The following is a 22,380-nucleotide window of genomic DNA, read 5'->3' as shown; positions in this document are numbered from 1 at the left end:
AGTAGGGCCTAAAACGAACAAACAAAAAACATGAACAACAATCTAATTTATAATTTAAAGGACGGATCTGAAGCTGATCTCGAGATTATTGTGCTAAAAGTAAACATTAAAAAAATTATAATTTATTTTTTAACACTTTAATGAGTGGAACCCTTTTGGATCTCCAATCATTTTAGTGGGATTTTTTTTTTGTATGTGTCATTGCTCAAAAAATGTCAATGTTGTTATGAGTTATTGACCTTTTTAAGGCTCCAATAATTTTACAATATCAACCATTCCACTTTAAAATTTAATTGGGGGAAAATATTGCACATTAGGTGATTTTTTTCCATAAAAAACTGGGTTCTTCTTTGACAAAAAGGGCATACAACTTAAAGGCCTACTGAAATGAGATGTTCTTATTCTAACGGGGATAGCAGGTCCATTCTATGTGTCATACTTCATCATTTCGCGATATTGCCATATTTTTGCTGAAAGGATTTAGTAGAGAACATCGACGATAAAGTTCGCAACGTTTGCTCGCTAATAAAAAAGCCCTGCCTTTGCTTGAAGTCGCAGACGATGACTTCACATGTTGATGGCTCTTCACGTATTCACATTGTTTTTAATGGGAGCCTCCGACAAAAACAGCTATTCGGACCGAGAAAACGACAATTTCCCCATTAATTTGAGTGAGGATGAAAGATTTGTGTTTGAGGATATTGATAGCGACGGACTAGGAAAAAAAAAAAAAAACGCGATTGCATTGGGACGGATTCAGATGTTTTTAGACACATTTACTAGGATAATTCTGGGAAATCCCTTATCTTTCTATTGTGTTGCTGGTGTTTTAGTGAGTTTAACAGTACCTGATAGTCGGAGGGGTGTGTCCACGGGTGTGTTGACGCCATTGTCTCAGGGAAGTCGACGGCAGCTGCATGGACGGCACAAGCTAAGCTGATCCCCGGTAAGAAGCGACTTTTTACCACAATTATCTCACCGAAATCTGCTGGTTGACATTCGGTCGGGATCCATGTTCGCTTGACCGCACTCTTATCCATAGTAAAGTTTCACCTCTGGGAATTTTAAACAAGGAATCACCGTGTGTTTGTGTGGCTAAAGGCTAAAGCTTCCCAACTCCATCTTTCTACTTTGAATTCTCCAATATTAATTGAACAAATTGCAAAAGATTCAGCAACACAGATGTCCAGAATACTGTGTAATTACGTGGTTAAAGCAGACGACTTTTAGCTGTGTGTGTGTGCAGCGCTCATATTTCCTAACAGTCCGTGACGTCACGCGTCCACGTCATCATTACGCAACGTTTTCAAGAAGAAACTCCCGGGAAATTCAAAATTGTAATTTGGTAAACTAAACCGTAAACTAAAGCGACGATTTCCTCATTAATTTGAGCGAGGATGAAAGATTATTGGCTGAGGAAAGTTAGAGTGAAGGACTAGAAGAAAAAAAAAAAAGACGGCAGTGGGAGCGATTCAGATGTTATTAGACACATTTACTAGGATCATTCTAGAAAATCCCTCATCTGCTTATTGTGTTACTAGTGTTTTAGTGAGATTATATAGTACCTGAAGTCGTAGGGGTGTGGCCACGGGTGTGGTGACCACCAGTGTCTCTGAGGGAAGCCATGTTTCTCGACGAGGCGAAGCGAAGGCAGCCGTTGGGGCGGGGCTGAGCTTTTTTCCCCCCTCCTCCACGGTGGAAGCATCCCACGTTCGGGTGCGGCCGGTCGGAGGAGGCAAGAGAGTCCGCAGCGGCCTCTTTGACAGGTGCACGAGGAACGACGCAAGCTATCCGCTCATGTCTATGGTAAGAGCCGACTTATTACCACAATTTTCTCACCGAAACCTGCCGTCTGACATGAGGTAGGGAACCACGTTCGCTTGACCGCTCTGTTCCATTGTAAAGCTTCACCGTCATCTTTCGGGAATGGAAACAAGGAAATGCCGGCCGTGTTTGTGTTGCTAAAGGCGGCCGCAATACACCGCTTCCCACCTACATCTTTCTTCTTTGACGTCTCCATTATTAATTGAACAAATTGCAAAAGATTCAGCAACACAGATGTCCGGAATACTGTGTAATTACGCGGTTAAAGCAGACGACTTATAGATGGGAACAACATGTCCGCTACAATCCGTGACGTCACGCGCAGGCGTCATAAATACCGCGACGTTTTCAAAACAGGATACGTCGCGCGAAATTTAAAACTGCAATTTAGTAAACTAAAAAGGCCGTATTGGCATGTGTTGCAATGTTAATATTTCATCATTGATATATAAACTATCAGACTGTGTGGTCGCTAGTAGTGGCTTTCAGTAGGCCTTTAAATGTTTAAAACTTTTTTTTTTTGACTGGTAGACCTAATGTTGATCGAGAGATTTAAATTTTTATAATGATACTAATAATAATACTAAATAATGATTATTTTTTTATATTTTTTGGACCAAAACCCTTTGGCTTTACCAGGATCAAGCCTGAGTGGAGGCCTGAATGTAGACTTTTTTATACATTTATTGTATTGGTTTTTAAATTAAAAAGTATCAAAATGGCCCCCGCTCGCTTTTATTTTTTGAGTGTGTGGCCCTCAGTGGAAAAAGTTAGGACACCCCCCCGCCTTAAAGGACGGTGCCGAATTACGGCAGCCATGTCGAGATAATGCGGTGTGACACGCGTTATGTACACCGGGGCCGGGGGGCCGGAGGAGCTTCAAGGGACGCGGGTGTCATAAGAGCCATTATCTGCTTGCGTGTTGCGGCAAATTAAAAGTAGCATGTTACCTTTGGCAGCCATTGTTGTAGGCGTGGGAGGAAGATGGCGTCTTCTGTGACCATGCCTGTCCACGCCGTTGAAGTGAGAATGTAGTAGAATGTGCGCCACTGCGGGGAGAAAAGCTATTACCTCACATATTAACATCCACGTACCCTCTATTCCCCCCCCCCCCCCCGCTCCCCCCCAACCCTCCACGCAGCGTGTAAAGTAGGGGGCGTCCAAACTTTTTCCACTGAGGGCCGCACATGGAAAAATTATTTTTCATTTTCAAACCATAACAAAATATATGGATTTTGTTGGGGTTTTTTTTACATTTAGGGCTCCCGGGGACCATAAAGGGTCTCGGTCTTTACTGCTAATAAAACTTCAGGTTGATATAAAGTAAACAAACAAACAAAAAAAAAAGGTTTAATGCCTTGTTTGTCAAAAAGGACTTGTTTTTTCTTAATAGTAAAAATGAAATATGCAGTTTTTACTAATTGGAGCCATAAAAGATCAAGAATGAATAATGCAGGGCACCAGGGATTTTAATTCATTATTAATTTTGAGAAATCACAGTGTAAAGATAAATTAAATCCCATTAAATAGAATTGGGATCCAAAAGGTGCCCCAATCAAAGTAATACATTTTTATTAGTTTTTTTTTTTTTTACTTTCAACATTTAAGTCACAAGATTAACTTCAGATATACAGTGGGGCAAAAAAGTATTTAGTCAGCCACCGATTGTGCAAGTTCTCCCACTTCAAACGATGACAGAGGTCTGTAATGTTCATCATAGGTACACTTCAACTGTGAGAGACAGAATGTGGAAAAAAAATCCAGCAATTCACATTGTAGGAATTTTAAAGAATTTATTTGTGGAAAATAAGTATTTGGTCAACCATTCAAAGCTCTCACTGATGGAAGGAGGTTTTGGCTCAAAATCTCACGATACATGGCCCCATTCATTCTTTCCTTAACACGGATCAATCGTCCTGTCCCCTTAGCAGAAAAACAGCCCCAAAGCATGATGTTTCCACCCCCATGCTTCACAGTAGGTGTGGTGTTCTTGGGATGCAACTCAGTATTCTTCTTCCTCCAAACATGACGAGATGAGTTTATACCAAAATGGATACATGGATGATACAGCAGAGGATTGGGAGAATGTCATGTGGTCAGATGAAACCAAAATAGAACTTTTTGGTATAAACTCCACTCGTTGTGTTTGGAGGAAGAAGAATAGAATAGAATAGAATAGAATAGAGTTTTATTGTCATTATTGCAATGAACAGGTTCAAAGAACAACGAAATTGGAGCAGCTCCTCCTAAGGTGCATATACAACATGGTAGTATAAATTAAAAAAAAAAAAAAAAATAAATAAATAAATAAATAAATAAAAAATAAATTAAAAAAAAAAGATAGAGATGACAGATGTATATATGTATATGTATATGTATCCACACAGATGCATATCTGCATGCATAAGAATACATATACACACATACATAAAACATTATTTCACATTGTAGTCCAAAAAAATAGAAAAACATTTAAACATTACACATGAGGACATGATGGACATATGGACACTCAGTGCCTGTTTAGTGCTACTATGGCTCTTGGGTAAAAGCTATTTTTTAGTCTATTGGTGCTGGCTTTTAGCACCCTGTAGCGTCTGCCTGAGGGTAGCAGTTCCAGGTGGCTGTGCCCGGGGTGGAATGGGTCTTTCAGGATGCTCTGTGCTTTCCTGAGACAGCGGGAGCTGTACAGGTCAGCCAGGGAGGGGAGGGGGCATCCGATTAACTTCTGGGCGGTCTTTATGACTCTCTGGAGCGCCGTTCTCTCTGCGGCCGTGCAGCTGCTGAACCACACACAGATGCAGTAGGGCAGGATGCTCTCAATGGAGCACCGGTAGAAGGACACCAGCAGTTCCTGTGAGAGGTGCTTGTTCCTGAGTATTCTCAGGAAGTGCAGTCTCTGGTGTGTCTTCTTGATGGTAGCCGTGGTGTTGGTGCTCCAGGATAGGTCGTTGGCCAGGTGCACTCCCAGGGAGCGGAAGTCGGAGACCCTCTCCACACAGTCACCACTGATGATCAGAGGCAGGATGTCCGTTTTTTTCCTCCTGAAGTCTATGACCAGCTCCTTGGTCTTGGAGGTGTTCAGGGCCAGGTTGTTGACTTTGCACCAATCCGACAGCTTCTCCACCTCATCCCGATATGCAGCCTCGTCTCCCTCCGAGATGAGCCCCACTACGGTGGTGTCATCCGCAAATTTGATGATGGAGTTGCTGGAGTGGGCAGGTGTGCAGTCGTATGTGTAGATGGAGTAGAGAAGGGGGCTCAGCACGCAGCCTTGTGGAGAGCCGGTACTGAGGTGCAGGCTTGATGACATGTGGCGACCCAACTGCACCCTCTGGGGGCGGTTGGATAAGAAGTCCTTAATCCACATGCAGATGGAGTTCGAGAGACCCAGGTCTGACAGTTTGGACACCAGTCTATCAGGAATAATGGTGTTAAATGCCGAGCTATAATCCACAAAAAGCAGCCGCACGTAGCTTCCCCCCGTCTCCAGGTGACCCAGGGAGGAGTGTAGGGCTGTGGCGATGGCGTCCTCTGTGGACCTGTTGGCTCTGTAGGCAAACTGGTGTGGGTCGAGCTCGGGAGGGAGGACTGAGGTGATAGTTACTGAGTTGCATCCCAATGGTTGACCAAATACTTATAATTTACAAATAAATTCTTTAAAATTCCAACAATGTGAATTCCTGGATTTTTTTTTCACATTCTGTCTCTCCCAGTTGAAGTGTACCTATGATGAAAATTACAGACCTCTGTCATCATTTGAAGTGGGAGAACTTGCACAATCGGGCTTCACGGTGGCAGAGGGGTTAGTGCATCTGCCTCACAATACAAAGGTCCTGCAGTCCTGGGTTCAAATCCAGGCTCGGGATCTTTCTGTGTGGAGTTTGCATGTTCTCCCCGTGAATGCGTGGGTTCCTTCCTCCCACCTCCAAAGACATGCACCTGGGGATAGGTTGATTGGCAACACTAAATTGGCCCTAGTGTGTGAATGTTGTCTGTCTATCTGTGTTGGCCCTGTGATGAGGTGGCGACTTGTCCAGGGTGTACCCCGCCTTCCGCCCGATTGTAGCTGAGATAGGCGCCAGCGCCCCCCGCGACCCCGAAAGGTAATAAGCGGTAGAAAATGGATGGATGGACTATTATTTTGTTTGTTTTAAAGAAAACTCTGATGTTTTTATATGGGCAACCACACAATATGCAATATTTTTTCCACACAAAACATTTTAAAGTGAACTTTTTGAAGTAGTTGGAACCTTGAGAATAATTCATTATGACATTGATTTTTTTTTTTTGAGCAGTGGTAAAAACAGAAAAATGAAAACAAAAGAATGAAAACAGCCTGCAAGCCAGCTTTGGGTCAACATTGCAACTTTTTCTCGTTAGATTTCACGTCATTCCACTTTTTAAAAATGTTTTAAAAAAATGTTGCAATATAATTTCCAGAATGTGTGGCGGGCCGGTCAGCAATTAGCTTATGGAGATGATTGTATCTCCATTGGCCAGTGGCACCTCAAAACAAAGCATCAGTAGCGTGTCATGTGCATGCCAGGGCAACAGGTGGCACTCTAACCTCCAAATGTTTGCCAATCAGACGCCTTTGATTGTTTCATTTTGCAAGTCACGTGGAAAATGGTATTTCCAAAATGAATGCACAGACATTTTTTAGGGCAGGATGTTGTCAATCAATCAATCAATCATTATTGATTGATTGATACTTTTATTAGTAGATTGCACAGTTCAGTACATATTCCGTACAATTGACCACTAAATGGTAACACCCAAATAAGTTGTTCAACTTGTTTAAGTCGGGGTCCACGTTTATCAATTCATGGTAATCAATCAAAGTTTATTTATATAGCCCTAAATCACGGGTGTCTCAACGCCATTCCTGATGTGTGTTTCCAGTTTGGTGCGTTTTGAAGCATGTTAAGGGGGTCAAATTACAGCTCAAAGAGGCAAAAGTGAGTGTTTTTACAAAACTTTTGTTTTGAAGAGGGAATTGCAAACTTCCTGTTGATTTTTGCTGAAAGATGTCAGTGTATGAAATCTAGGTCTAAGTGAGACCTACATAGAGGTTTTTGTTTCATGTCGCTACGACATTCCTACTGGAAGTTACAGGCAGTTGTGTCTGTGTTTTCTTCCCAGGGGGCGCTAGAGCGCAATTTTTTAGTTTTGGGGTTAGGTTTTTTTGATTAAATCGCAATGTTCGCCAGTCCTGATGTGTGTGTGTCAAATGTGGTGAGTTTTGAAGCATGTTAAGTGGGTCAAATTACAGCTCAAAGAGGCAAAAGTGAGTGTTTTTACAAAACTTTTGTTTTGAAGGGGGAATTGCAAAGTTCCTGTTGGTTTTTGCTGAAGGATGTCAGTGTATGAAATCTAGGTCTAAGTGAGACCTACATAGAGGTTTTTGTTTCATGTCGCTACGACATTCCTACTGGAGGTTACAAGCAGTTTTGTCTGTGTTTTCTTCCTAGGGGGCGCTAGAGTGCAATTTGAGTTTTGGGGTTAGTTTTTTTGATTAAATCGCAATGTTCGCCAGTCCTGATGTGTGTGTCACACTTGGTGAGTTTTGAAGCATGTTAAGAAGGTCAAATTACAGCTCAAAGAGGCAAAAGTGAGTGTTTTTACAAAACTTTTGTTTTGAAGGGGGAATTGCAAAGTTCCTGTTGATTTTTGCTAAAGGATGTTAGTGTATGAAATCTAGGTCTAAGTGAGACCTACATAAAGGTTTTTGTTTCATGTCGCTACGACATTCCTACTGGAGGTTACAGGCAGTTTTGTCTGTGTTTTCTTCCTAGTGGGGCGCTAGAGTGCAATTTTGAGTTTTGGGGTTAAGTTTTTTTGATTAGATCGCAATTTTCTCCAGTCCTGATGTGTGTGTCCAGTTTGGTGCGTTTTGAAGCTAAGGGGGTCAAATTACAGCTCAAAGAGGCAAAAGTGAGTGTTTTTACAAAACTTTTGTTTTGAAGGGGGAATTGCAAAATTCCTGTTGATTTTTGCTGAAGGGTGTCAGTGTATGAAATCTAGGTCTAAGTGAGACCTACATAGAGGTTTTTGTTTCATGTCACTATGACATTCCTACTGGAGGTTACAGGCAGTTTTGTCTGTGTTTTCTTCCCAGGGGGCGCTAGAGCGCAATTTTTTAGTTTTGGGGTTAGGTTTTTTTGATTAAATCGCAATGTTCGCCAGTCCTGATGTACGTGTGTCAAATGTGGTGAGTTTTGAAGCATGTTAAGTGGGTCAAATTACTGATCAAAGAGGCAAAGGTGAGTGTTTTTACACAACTTTTGTTTTGAAGGGGGAATTGCAAACTTCCTGATGATTTTTGCTGAAGGATGTCAGTGTATGACATCTAGGTCTAAGTGAGACCTACATAGAGGTTTTTGTTTCATGTTGCTACGACATTTCTACTGGAGGTTACAGGCAGTTTTGGCTGTGTTTTCTTCTTAGCGGCACTAGAGTGCAATTTTGAGTTTTGGGGTTAGGTTTTTTTGATTAGATCGCAATTTTGGCCAGTCCTGATGTGTGTGTCCAGTTTGGTGCGTTTTGAAGCATGCTAAGGGGGTCAAATTACAGCTCAAAGAGGCAAAAGTGAGTGTTTTTACAAAACTTTTGTTTTGAAGGGGGAATTGCAAAATTCCTGTTGATTTTTGCTGAAGGGTGTCAGTGTATGAAATCTAGGTCTAAGTGAGACCTACATAGGGGTTTTTGTTCATGTCACTATGACATTCCTACTGGAGGTTACAGGCAGTTTTGTCTGTGTTTTCTTCCTAGTGGGTGCTAGAGCACAATTTTTAGTTTTGGGGTTAGTTTTTTTGATTAAATCGCAATTTTTGCCAGTCCTGATGTGTGTGTTCAAATGTGGTGAGTTTTGAAGCATGTTAAGGGGGTCAAATTACAGCTCAAACGAATAAAACAGTAGAAATTCAATAGGGTCCTCTGTCCCAAAGGGACATTCGGTGCCTAATAAAGTGGATTGGATTGGATTGAAAAAGCCATTATCGGACATCTCTAATTTTTAGTCAAAGAAAAAACTCTGAAGTCGTCTTTATTTTTAAGTTATCACGCCGTGATTTCACCAGTCCTGGCCCACTTGGGAGAATGAGTTTGACACCCCCCTGTCCTAGAACTATACCAGGATGAGGTCAACTTTATTTTGCAAGAAAAACTTGGGAATTCCCCGAGAATAAAGTTGTGCTATTACACCCTTTTTCGAAGTAAAAAAAAACAAAAAAAACGCTCCATCACTCCCGCCAACCTTCTTAGATCCGTGAGTGATGAGAGGAGTTCGTTTAACAAGGCGATCACGCCATCGTTCAAACAAAAAAAAAAAATCCGCAAGTGGCCGTCAAGAGCAGATGGATGAGAGACTCCGTGTTTTGGGATGCGGCCGAAAAGTCATTATTCCTCATCTGCGAGCGAAGATGACGACGATGATGGCGGGCGATGAGTGATGGAGCGCTACAAAAAAACCCCACAGACTCCGGCTTTTACAGCGCGGGGGGAGGGGGGATATTACAAGTGACATAAAGCACTTTCCATTCACGACTTGTCTTTCAACTGTCAATAATAACCGCGCGCGAGAAGCCGCTCATGCAATTAATCCGTTTTTATTCCCGTCTAATCCATTCAGCATAAACCGCGGATGCGGAACAAACAGATGATGTATTTCGTTTGTGTTTACATCGGCGAAAGATTCAATTAAGCTCGCCCCCCTCCCCCCTCCTCCCTTCCTTTGGGGGGGGGGGCGGGGGAGTTCATCTAATTTGATGCAAATGATTTTAATTTGGTTTTCATTTAAGCCAAAACAAACATGGGCTCCCTGTAGGGCAGGGGTCGGCATGCGGCTCCTTAGCGCCGCACTAGTGGCTCTCTGGAGCTTTTTCAAAAATATATGAAAAATCGAAATGATCAGGGGGAAAAAACATATTTTTTGTTTTAATTTGGTTTCTGTAGGAGGACAAACATGACACAAACCTCCCTAATTGCTATAAACCACACTGTTTGTATTAAAGGCCTACTGAAATGAGATTTTCTTATTTAAAAGCGGATAGCAGGTCCATTCTATGTGTCATACTGATCATTTCGCGATATTGCCATATTTTTGCTGAAAGGATTTAGTAGAGAACATCGAGGATAAAGTTTGCAACTTTTGGTCGCTGATAAAAAAGCCTTGCCTGTACCGGAAGTAGCAGACGATGTGCGCGTGACGTCACGGGTTGTGGAGCTCCTCACATTGTTTACAATCATAGCCACCAGCAGCAAGAGCTATTCGGACCGAGAAAGCGACAATTCCCCCATTAATTTGAGCGAGGATGAAAGATGTGTGGATGAGGAAAGTTAGAGTGAAGCACAAAAAAAAAAAAAAGGTGACGGCTCTAGGCGGCAGCAGTGGGACCGTTTCAGATGTAATTAGACACATTTACTAGGATAATTCTGGAAGATCCCTTATCTGCTTATTGTTTTAATAGTGTTTTAGTCAGATTGTAAAGTCATACCTGAAAGTCGGATAGCCGCGGTGAACGCCAGTGTCTCCGAGAGAAGCCGAGGACAGCAGGTCCATTTTATGTGTCATACTTGATCGTTTCGCGATATTGCCATATTTTTACTGAAAGGATTTAGTAGAGAACATCGAGGATAAAGTTTGCAACTTTTGGTCGCTGATAAAAAAGCCTTGCCTGTACCGGAAGTAGCAGACGATGTGCGCGTGACGTCACGGGTTGTGGAGCTCCTCACATCCTCACATTGTTTACAATCATAGCCACCAGCAGTAGCTAGAGCTATTCGGACCGAGAAAGCGACAATTGCCCCATTAATTTGAGCGAGGATGAAAGATTTGTGGATGAGGAAAGTTAGAGTGAAGCACAAAAAAAAAAAAAGGTGACGGCTCTAGGCGGCGGCAGTGGGACCGTTTCAGATGTAATTAGACACATTTCCTAGGATAATTCTGGAAGATCCCTTATCTGCTTATTGTTTTAATAGTGTTTTAGTCAGATTGTAAAGTCATACCTGAAAGTCGGATGGCCGCGGTGAACGCCAGTGTCTCCGAGAGAAGCCGAGGATAGCAGGTCCATTCTATGTGTCATACTTGATCATTTCGCGATATTGCCATATTTTTGCTGAAAGGATTTAGTAGAGAACATCGAGGATAAAGTTTGCAACTTTTGGTCGCTGATAAAAAGCCTTGCCTTTACCGGAAGTAGCAGACGATGTGCGCGTGACGTCACGGGTTGTGGAGCTCCTCACATCCTCACATTGTTTATAATCATAGCCTCCAGCAGCAAGAGCTATTCGGACCGAGAAAGCGACAATTTCCCTATTAATTTGAGCGAGGATGAAAGATTTGTGGATGAGGAAAGTTAGAGTGAAGCACAAAAAAAAAAAAAGGGACGGCTCTAGGCTGCGGCAGTAGGACCGTTTCAGATGTAATTAAACACATTTACTAGGATAATTCTGGAAGATCCCTTATCTGCTTATTGTTTTGATAGTGTTTTAGGGAGATTGTTAAGTCATACCTGAAAGTCGGATGGCTGCGGTGAACGACGGTGTCTTCGAGAGAAGCCGAGGATAGCAGGTCCATTCTATGTGTCATACTTGATCATTTCGCGATATTGCCATATTTTTGCTGAAAGGATTTAGTAGAGAACATCCACGATAAAGTTCGCAACTTTTGGTCGCTAATAAAAAAGCCTTGCCTGTACCGGAAGTCGCAGACGATGACGTCACAAGTGTGAGGGCTCCTCACGTCCTCACATTGTTTATAATGGGAGCCTCCAGCAGCAAGAGCTATTCGGACCGAGAAAGCGACAATTTCCCCATTAATTTGAGCGAGGATGAAAGATTTGTGGATGATGATATTGATAGCGAAGGACAAGAAAAAAAAAAAAGGCAATTGCATTGGGATGAATTCATATGTTTTTAGACACATTTACTAGGATAATTCTGGGAAATCCCTTATCTTTCTATTGTGTTGCTAGTGTTTTAGTGAGTTTAATAGTACTTGATAGTCAGAGGGGTGTGTCAACAGGTGTCTTGAGGTCATTCTCTGAGGGAAGTCGAGGTCAGCTGCATGGACGGCGCAATCTCAGCTGATCTCCGGTCAGAGGCGACTTTTTACCACAAACTTCTCACCGAAAAATGCCGGTTGACATGTAGTCGTGATCCATGTTCGCTTGACCGCTCTGATCCATAGTAAAGCTTCACCTCCGGGAATTTTAAACAAGGAATCACCGTGTGTTTGTGTGGCTAAAGGCGAAAGCTTCCCAACTCCATCTTTCTACTTTGACTTCTCCATTATTAATTGAACAAATTGCAAAAGATTCAGCAACGCAGATGTCCAGAAAACTGTTTAATTGCGCGATGAAAAGAGACGACTTTTAGCCGCAAGTGGTGCTGCGCTAATATATCCTGACTGTCCGTGACATCACGCCCAAGCGTCATCATTCCACGACGTTTTCAACAAGAAACACCGCGGGAAATTTGAAATTGTAATTTAGTAAACTAAATGCGGCGTCTTCAGTAATGCGGACGTTGTACCGATCCGTTGTGGTGAAGAAGGAGCTGAGCCGGAAGGCAAAGCTCTCAATTTACCGGTCGATCTACGTTCCCATCCTCACCTATGGTCATGAGCTTTGGGTCATGACCGAAAGGATAAGATCACGGGTACAAGCGGCCCAAATGAGTTTGGGTCTCTCCCTTAGAGATAGGGTGAGAAGCTCTGCCATCCGGGAGGAACTCAAAGTAAAGCCGCTGCTCCTCCACATGGAGAGGAGCCAGATGAGGTGGTTCGGGCATCTGGTCAGGATGCCACCCGAACGCCTCCCCGGTGTTTAGGGCACATCCAACTGGTAGGAGGCCACGGGGAAGACCCAGGACACGTTGGGAAGACTATGTCTCCCGGCTGGACGAAGTGGCTGGGGAGAGGGAAGTCCGGGCTTCCCTGCTTAGGCTGCTGCCCCCGTGGCCCGACCTCGGATAAGTGGAAGATGATGAATGGATGGATGGATAAAGCGGCCGTATTGGCATGTGTTGCAATGTTAATATTTCATCATTGATGTATAAACTATCAGTAGGCCTTTTAAACATGCTTCACTGATTCGAGTATTCGGCGAGCGCCGTTTTGTCCTACTAATTTTGGCGGTCCTTGAACTCACCACAGCTTGTTTACATGTATAACTTCCACCGACTTTCTCAGACGTGATTTATGCCACTTCTTTTTCCGTCACCAAACTCATAACGTTGTGTATTAATGCAGAAAGGTGAGTTTTGTTGATGTTATTGACTTATGTGGAGAGCTTATCAGACATATTTGGTCGCTACATGACTGTAAGCTAATCGATGCTAACATGCTATTTAGGCTAGCTGTATCTACATCATTATGCCTCATTTGTAGCTATATTTGAGCTCATTTAGTTTCTTTTAAGTCCTCATAATTCAATTTATATCTCATGACACACTAGCTGTATGTAATATGGCTTTTAATTGTTTGCGGCTCCAGATTTGTTTTTGTATTTTTGGTCCAATATGGCTCTTTCAACATTTTGAGTTGGCGCCCCCTGGTGTAGGGAAAGAACAAGGCAAGGATTAAATAAATAAATAAATAAATGGGTTGTACTTGTATAGCGCTTTTCTACCTTCAAGGTACTCAAAGCGCTTTGACACTACTTCCACATTCACACACACATTCACACACTGATGGAGGGAGCTGCCATGCAAGGCGCCAACCAGCACCCATCAGGAGCAAGGGTGAAGTGTCTTGCTCAGGACACAACGGACGTGACGAGGTTGGTACTAGGTGGGATTTGAACCAGGGACCCTCGGGTTGCGCACGGCCACTCTCCCACTGCGCCACGCCGTCCCATTGAGGGGGACGGCGATTGAGGGGAAGACGAGCGTATTGGTGCTGACGTGTGATTTAAACAGAGCTTTCATGTCGGGGTTCGAACCGTGACCTTAAGGTGCCGGCTCACCCCTTATTTTATCGCGTGGAAAACAAACAAAAAAAAAAAAAACAGAGCTTTTATTCTGAAAGAAAGCTACTCTATTGGATTGTTTTCATTTGGACGGGCGCTCCCCACGACCTTTGAGTGGCGAACCCCGCGGTGTGGCGTCTGCTTCCCGGGAGGGGGGGGGGGGGGGTGGGGTGGTTATCTTATCTCGCCCTGTCAAAGCCAGTAAAAAACCCACACAATAGTCGAGAAAAAAAAAAAAAAAAAAAAGCTCCGATTTTTCCAAATTGGCAACGGGCGTGACTTCGTTAGCGTCTTGAAAAAAGAAGAAGTCAGCTGGGAACGGACGGCGGTCGCCGTTTGAGCGCGGGCGTGCGGTCCCACCGGTGAAGGCGTGGGAGGGTATTGATCCCAGTTGATCAATGACTCCGTTTCGGGAATGGCCGCCATCGAATAATTCTAACCAAACAACAACGGAAAACATTGTGGCATTTTACTCATGCTGACCGCAAGAAACCGGAGGTGTTCCTGGTTCGATCCCGGAGCTTCTACTAACCTCGTCATGACCCGTTGTGTCCTCGAGCGAGGCACGTCACCCTTGCTCCTGATGGGTGGTGGTTAGGGCAGCTCCCGCCATCTGTATAGTGATAGTGAATTATATTTATATAGCGCTTTTCTCTAGTGACTCAAAGCGCTTTACATAGTGACACCCAATATCCAAGTTATATTTTAAACCAGTGTGGGTGGCACTGGGAGCAGGTGGGTAAAGTGTCTTGCCCAAGGACACAACGGCAGTGACTAGGATGGCGGAAACGGGAATCGAACCTGCAACCCTCAAGTTGCTGGCACGGCCACTCTACCAACCGAGCTATACCGCCTCTGTGGGTGAATGTGGAAACAGTGTCAAAGCACTTTGACACTGTTTCTACTTGAAGGTATTTTGCTACCGTTTACCCTAGAGCAGGGGTCACCAAGGCGGTGCCCGTGGGCACCAGGTCGCACTGTTTTGTCCTACTAATTTTGTCAGTCCTTGAACGCACCGTGGTTTGTTTACAGCAGGGATCACCAACACGGTGCCCGCGGGCACCAGGTCGCCCGTAAGGACCAGATGAGTCGCCCGCTGGCCTGTTCTAAAAATAGCTCAAATAGCAGCACTTACCAGTGAGCTGCCTCTATTTTTTAAATTGTATTTATTTACTAGCAAGCTGGTCTCGCTTTGCTGGACATTTTTAATTCTAAGAGAGACAAAACTCAAATAGAATTTGAAAATCCAAGAAAATATTTTAAAGACTTGGTCTTATCTTGTTTGTATAAATTCATTTTTTTTTTTTTGCTTTTCAGAACTTTCAGAAAGACAATTTTAGAGAAAAAATACAACCTTAAAAAATATTTTAGTATTTTTAAACACATATACCTTTTAAATTCCTTCCTCTTCTTTCCTGACAATTGAAATCAATGTTCAAGTATTTTTTTTATTGTAAAGAATAATAAATACATTTTAATTTAATTCTTCATTTTAGCTTCTGTTTTTTCGACGAAGAATATTTGTGAAACAATTCTTCAAACTTATTATGATTAAAATTCAAAACAATTATTCTGGCAAATCTAGAAAATCTGTAGAATCAAATTTAAATCTTATTTCAAAGTCTTTTGAATTTCTTTTAAAATTTTTGTTCTGGAAAATCAAGAAGAAATAATGATTTGTCTTTGTTAGAAATATAGCTTGGTCCAATTCGTTATATATTCTAACAAAGTGCAGATTGGATTTCAACCTATTTAAAACATGTCATCAAAATTCGAAAATTAATCTTAATCAGGAAAAATTACTAATGATGTTCCATATATATTTTTTTTTAATTTTTTCAAAAAGATTCGAATTGGGTAGTTTTTGTCTTCATTTTTTTCGGTTGAATTTAGAATTTTAAAGAGTCGAAATTGAAAATAAACTATGTTTCAAAATGTAATTTTCCTTTTTTTTTGTGTTTTCTCCTCTTTTAAACCCTTCAATTAAGTGGTTTTTTCATCATTTATTCTCTAGAAAAAACCTTCCGTAAAAGGAAAAAAAATGTACGACGGAATGACGGACAGAAATACCCATTTTTTTATATATATAGATTTATTTATTAAAAGGTAAATTGAGCAAATTGGCTATTTCTGGCAATTTATTTAAGTGTGTATCAAACTGGTAGCCCTTCGCATTAATCAGTAGCCAAGAAGTAGTTCTTGGTATCAAAAAGGTTGGTGACCCCTGACTTAGAGTCATATAACTTATGTGACACCTGTTAACTGCTAGCTTTATCATGTTAACATGCTAACATTAAAGTGCTAACTTTTTTAGCTAATTGTACCTTTTTCTCTAATTCCATAGCCATAAACCTTAGAGTGGTATAACTTGGTATGTTACTCCACAAGTTAACTATTATGATGCTCACGTTAGCTTGCTAGCATGCTAACATTAGCATGCAAACTTATTTTTGCTAGTTTGGCAACCGTTTAGCCCAGAGTCATATAACTTGGTATGTGACACTTGTTACCTGTCAGCATGCAAACGATAGCATGCTAGCAAGCTAACTTAAACTTGCTACCTTATTAATCTAATTTTAAAACTTTTTTTGCTATTCACGCCGCCATACACCTTTGAGCCGTATTACTTGGTATATGAAACATTCTGACTGTTATCATGCTATCATTAGTACACATGCTACGTGTTAGCATTTTTATGTAAACATGCTACTTTTTAAAGCTAGCTCAGTGGCTCTTTTGTACAGTTACACATAAAACTCACATATTCAGACACTCGGCACCATCTAATAAGTTTAGCGGCTTCTAGTGACCCCCAGCCAGAGGTCCAGGGCACAGATAGCAGGCCCATCAAAATTTCCGCGGGAATTTTCTAGTGTATCGTAAGATTTTTCCTTAAAATAAAGGCAATAATGAAATGTGTTTGTGGTCCCCTTTATTTAGAAAAGTATATAAAAGTATCGAAATACATTTTTGTACCAGTATCGGTATCAAAATATTGGTTTTAGGACAACACTAGAGGAAACACAGGAGCACAGAGCTCCTGCAACTAACAGATCTTGTGGACATTGTCTGAGAGCTAATGGGCAGCCTAGGATGGTGTTTTTGGTTGCTTTGTTGGGTCTGCTCCGTGCGCAATATATACTATTTATTCCTTTTTTTTTTAAACTTTTGTAGCTGTATGTACAAAGGCCGCCGCTAAAGTGGCTGCCGGTTGCCTCAGCTCTGGCATCTTTTTATGTATTTCATGTCCTTTGTGTTTGCTATTCTTTCCTTCTAGTTTTCATGTCTTTTTAAATTATTTTTGTGGACTTTGTATCAGCACTGCAACCACATAATTTCTCCATTTCGGGATATATAAAGTCCATCCGGTGGTGTCAAAACTCATTTTAGATCGGGGGGGCCACATGGAGAAAAATCTACTCCCAAGTGGGCCAGGACTGGTAAAATGATTGAGGCCCGTCTCACATCTTCAGAGAGACTATTCCAGATTTTAGGCGCATTAAACTGAAACGTGGTCTCTCCAAGGTTTCTCATTGTCCCATCGGGTTGAGTTTTTCTTTGCCCCGGTGTGGGATCTGAACCGAGGATATCGTTGTGACCTGTGCAGCCTTTGAGACACTTGTGATTTAGGGCTATATAAATAAACATCGATTGATTGATTGAAGACCAGCACATAGACCACTCCCTGAGATTCTCAGAGCTGGAGACTGTTCATATGGTTCTAACATGTCGGAGATGTACTTTGGCATAAGACCATGGAAAGACTTGTACACAAGGAGAGCTGTTTTAAAGTCTAGTCTATGGGCAACAGGAAATTAGTGCCATGACCTAAACACTGGATTGACATGGTCATATTGCCTGGTTCTAGGCAGGACTCGAGCAGCAGCATTCTGGATGTACTGCAGCTGTTTTACAACTCATATTTTTTTTTGTTATTTGGCACTGTCGAGCAAACTGTTAGTATTTTGGTTCGGCCAAAATTGCATTTTCTACAGTGCATGGGAAACTTATTCATTTTCAAAAAGGAATACATTCATTTTTGTCCTCAAAATTCTACACACAATACCCTGTAACGACAATGTGTATTTTTTTTGTTTGTTAGTGTAATTTGCAAATGTATTAAAACTATGAAACCACATGTATATAAGTATTCAAAGCCTTTGGCCGAAATTACAGCCTCAAGTCTTTTTGATTACGATGCCACAAGCTTGGCATACTTATCTTTGGGGATTTTCTACTGTTTTTCTTTGCGGCACTTCTCAAGCACCATCATGTTGGGATGGTCGCTTTGGTTTTCAGCCAGTATGTCTCTGTAAATTGCTGCATTCATGTTTCCCTCTATCCTGACTAGTCTCCTAGTTTCTGCTTAGGTAAATATTCATGTAAATGTGAATTTGTTTTATATTATTATTATTATTATAAAAGCGCAAAAACAACAACTTTTGACATTCTCATCATTGGGAATTTCGAAGACAAAAATTCATTTATTCCATTTTGGAAAAAGGTTGTAACATAACAAAATGTGGAAAAAGTGAAACAGCTGTGAATACTTTCCGTTTGCACTGTAGTACTTAGAAAAACATGTACATATTGTACTGGGGTTGAAGGTGAAAACTACCAAAACTGGTAGTTTGTGTTTGGGCACCCTTGCCCTTGCTCAAGACCGTTTTCATTGGGGGGCCACGTCATAGTTATGGCTGCCCTTAGGGGGCCACTTGTAACAGTGAATAATATAAACATTTTAAATTGCTTCATTACACAATGATTTATTGTTATATATTTGGCCCTGAGATGAGGTGGCGACTTGTCCAGGGTGTACCCCCGCCTTCCACCCGAATGCAACTGAGATGGGCTCTAGCACCTTACACGACCCCGAATGGGACAAGCGGTAGAAAATGGATGGATGGATATTTTTACGCACACTGTGAGAAAAATATGTAGATTTTAGAGTTAAGTTTAACTGCCAAAATTTTACCATAAAATGTACCATGTTTTTTACAATGTATACTGTAAATGTAAATGGGAAAACAGTACCACTTTTTGACTGCAAAATCTTTTTTTCGGTGTATTATTGTAAATGGGAAAAAATGTTACACATTTTTGGGGGGTTTTGTGTTTTTACGGTAGAATTCTGGCAACTGAGCTACCAGTTTTTTTTTACCGAGAAATAATTTTTACATCGTACAATTTGATGGATAAGTTGCTTCAAATTCATGAGTCAAGCACGCTAACAATAAAGTGCTAACTTTTTTTTGCTATTTTTTAAATTGTTTTTATTCTGCAGGCATACACCTCACAGTCATAAAGCTCGGTTTTTGAAACATGCTAACTGTATACATGTTTACGTGAGCATTCTAGCATGCTAACTTATTTTGCTACCGTTAACCCGAGAGTCATATAACTCGGGATGTGACCGCTGTTAACTGTTAGGGTGCTAACTTTAGCATGCTGGCACGCTAACAATAGAGTGCTAACTTTTTTTTTGCTCATTTTATGCTTTTTTTCATTTACTTTTTATTCCGTAGCCATACACCTTACTGCCTTATAACTTGGTATTTGAAACATGCTAACTGTATGCACGTTTATGCCAGCCTGCTAACATAGATTTTAGAGTAAAGTTTAGCTGCCGAAATTTTACCATAAAATGTACCATGTTTTTTACTATGTATACTGTAAATGTAAATGGGAAAACAGTATCACTTTTTGACTGCAAAATCTACGGTCATTGTTTTTACGGTGTATTATTGTAAATGGAAAAAAATATTACACATTTTTTGGGGGTTTTGTGTTTTTACGGTAGAATTCTGGCAACTGAGCTACCATTTTTTTTTTTACCGAGAAAATTTTTTTACATTGTACAAAAATTGATGGATAAGTTGCTTCAAAATCATGAGTCAAGCACGCTAACAATAAAGTGCTAACTTTTTTTTGCTATTTTTACGCTTTTTAAATTGTTTTTATTCTGCAGGCATACACCTTACAGTCATAAAACTCGGTTTTTGAAACATGCTAACTGTATGCATGTTTACGTGAGCATTCTAGCATGCTAACTTATTTTGCTACCGTTAACCCGAGAGTCATATAACTCGGTATGTGACCGCTGTTAACTGTTAGTGTGCTAACTTTAGCATGCTGGCACGCTAACAATAGAGCGCTAACTTTTTTTTTGCTCATTTTATGCTTTTTTTCATTTATTTTTTATTCCGTAGCCATACACCTTACTGTCTTATAACTTGGTATTTGAAACATGCTAACTGTATGCACGTTTATGCCAGCATGCTAACATAGATTTTAGAGCAAAGTTTAGCTGCCGAAATTTTACCATAAAATGTACCATGTTTTTTACTATGTATACTGTAAATGTAAATGGGAAAACAGTATCACTTTTTGACTGCAAAATCTACGGTCATTGTTTTTACGGTGTATTATTGTAAATGGAAAAAAATATTACACATTTTTTGGGGGTTTTGTGTTTTTACGGTAGAATTCTGGCAACTGAGCTACCGTTTTTTTTTTACAGAGAAATAATTTTTACATCGTACAATTTGATGGATAAGTTGCTTCAAAATCATGAGTCAAGCACGCTAACAATAAAGTGCTAACTTTTTTTTGCTACTTTTACGCTTTTTAAATTATTTTTATTCTGCAGGCATACACCTTACAGTCATATAGCTCGGTTTTTGAAACATGCTAACTGTATACATGTTTACGTGAGCATTCTAGCATGCTAACTCATTTTGCTACCGTTTACCCTAGAGTCTTATAACTAGGTATGTGACCGCTGTTAACTGTTAGTGTGCTAACTTTAGCATGCTGGCACGATAACAATAGAGTGCTAACTTTTTTTTGCTAACTTTAGGCTTTTTTTTAAAAAAAATTTATTCCGCAGCCATACACCTTACTGTCTTATAACTTCGTATTTGAAACTGTATGCACGTTTATGCCAGCATGCTAACATACATTTTAGAGTAAAGTTTAACTGCCGAAATTTTACCATAAAATGTACCAAGTTTTTTACTATGTATACTGTAAATGTAAATGGGAAAACAGTAAAATTGTTTTACTGTAAAATCTACGGTCATTGTTTTTTACGGTGTATTACTTTAAATGGAAAAACAATATTACACATTTTTGGTTTTGTGTTTTACGGTAAAATTCTGGCAACTGAGCAGCCAGTTGTTTTTTTTACCGACAAATCATTTTTACATTGTACAATTTGATGGATAAGTTGCTTCAAAATCATGAGTCAAGCAGATATTTAAGTACTTATTTTGATGTTTGGAATGTGCAATATGCTCTGAATAATATCGAGTCAAAACTATGTGTAAAACAGCAAATATACTTCCGAATTATTGTGACAATCCAAAGCTATTAGAAACTTTGTATTTGTTTCTTTGTTCCCTGTGTTATTTCATCCAAGCTCAGCCAAACTGAGCATAAACAAGTAAGTTACTCGTACATTATGATGCCAGCTGGCTCGTTCATATATGCAAACTTTGTCTAATTCTTGGCAAAAGCTACAAACCCCAAAGCCAGTGAAGTTGGCACGATGTTTAAATGATAAATGAAAATAGAATAAAATGATCTGCAAATCTATTTCAACCTATATTCAATTGAATAGACTGCAAAGACAAGATACTTAACGTTCGAACTGGAAAACGTTATTTTTTGCAAATATTACCATATTAGCAATATTGACATGTTTCAAAAAAAGCTGGCACAAGTGGCAAAAAAAACTTAAATAGTTGAGGAATGCTCATCAAACACTTATTTGGAACATCCCACAGGTGAACAGGCTAATTGGGACCAGGCGGGTGCTATGATTGGGTACAAAAGCAGCTTCCATGCTCAGTCATTCACAAACACGGACAGATAGGGCGAGTGTCACCACTTTGTGAACAAATGCGTGAGCAAATTGTTTAAGAACCACATTTCTCAACAAGCTATTGCAAGGAATTTAGGGATTTCACCATCTACAGTCCGTAATATCATCCAAAGGTTCAGAGAATCTGGAGAAATCACTGCGCGTGGGGGTACTTTTAAAAAAGCGACATCGGTGTGTAAAGGATATCACCACATGGGCTCAGGAACACTTCAGGAAACCACTGTCAGCAACTACAGTTTGTCGCTACATCTGTAAGTGCAAGTTAAAACTGTACTATGCAAAGGAAAGCCATTTATCCGCAACACCCAGAAACGCCGCCGACGTCGCTGGGCCCGAGCTCATCTAAGATGGACTGATGCAAAGTGTAAACGTGTTCTTTGGTCTGACGAGTCCACATTTCAGAATATTTTTGTAACTGTGGACGTTGTGTTCTCCAGACTAATAAGGAAAAGATATAGGCGCAAAGTTCATAAGCCAGCATTTTTGATGGTATGGGGGTGTATTAGTGCCCAAGGCATGGGTAACTTACACATCTGTGAAGGCATCATTAATGCTGAAAGGTACATACAGGTTTTGGAGCAACATATGTTGTCATCCAAGCAACGTTATCATGGACGCCCCTGCTTATTTCAGCCAAGCCACGTGTTACAACAGCGTGGCTTCGTAGTAAAAGAGTGCGGGTATTAGACTGGCCTGCCT

The 22,380-nt window shown here is 40.8% G+C and overlaps 1 protein-coding gene across 1 annotated transcript in view; it reads left to right on the top strand.

Annotated features, from left to right (window-relative positions):
• Positions 1–22,380, top strand: part of LOC133558429 (paired box protein Pax-2a-like) — a 90,573-nt gene that overhangs the window by 25,057 nt on the left and 43,136 nt on the right. Inside the window, exon 7 of the mRNA XM_061909816.1 lies at positions 8,758–8,795. Within this exon, the coding sequence (XP_061765800.1) occupies positions 8,758–8,795 (38 nt within the window). The remainder of the gene's footprint in view (positions 1–8,757; positions 8,796–22,380) is intronic.

Source organism: Nerophis ophidion, linkage group LG08, assembly GCF_033978795.1.
Source record: "Nerophis ophidion isolate RoL-2023_Sa linkage group LG08, RoL_Noph_v1.0, whole genome shotgun sequence".
In the NCBI taxonomy this organism is placed as follows: Eukaryota; Metazoa; Chordata; class Actinopteri; order Syngnathiformes; family Syngnathidae; genus Nerophis; species Nerophis ophidion.
The sequence above is the reverse complement of the archived record's forward strand: the minus strand, read 5'-3'. Positions and strand labels throughout refer to the sequence as shown.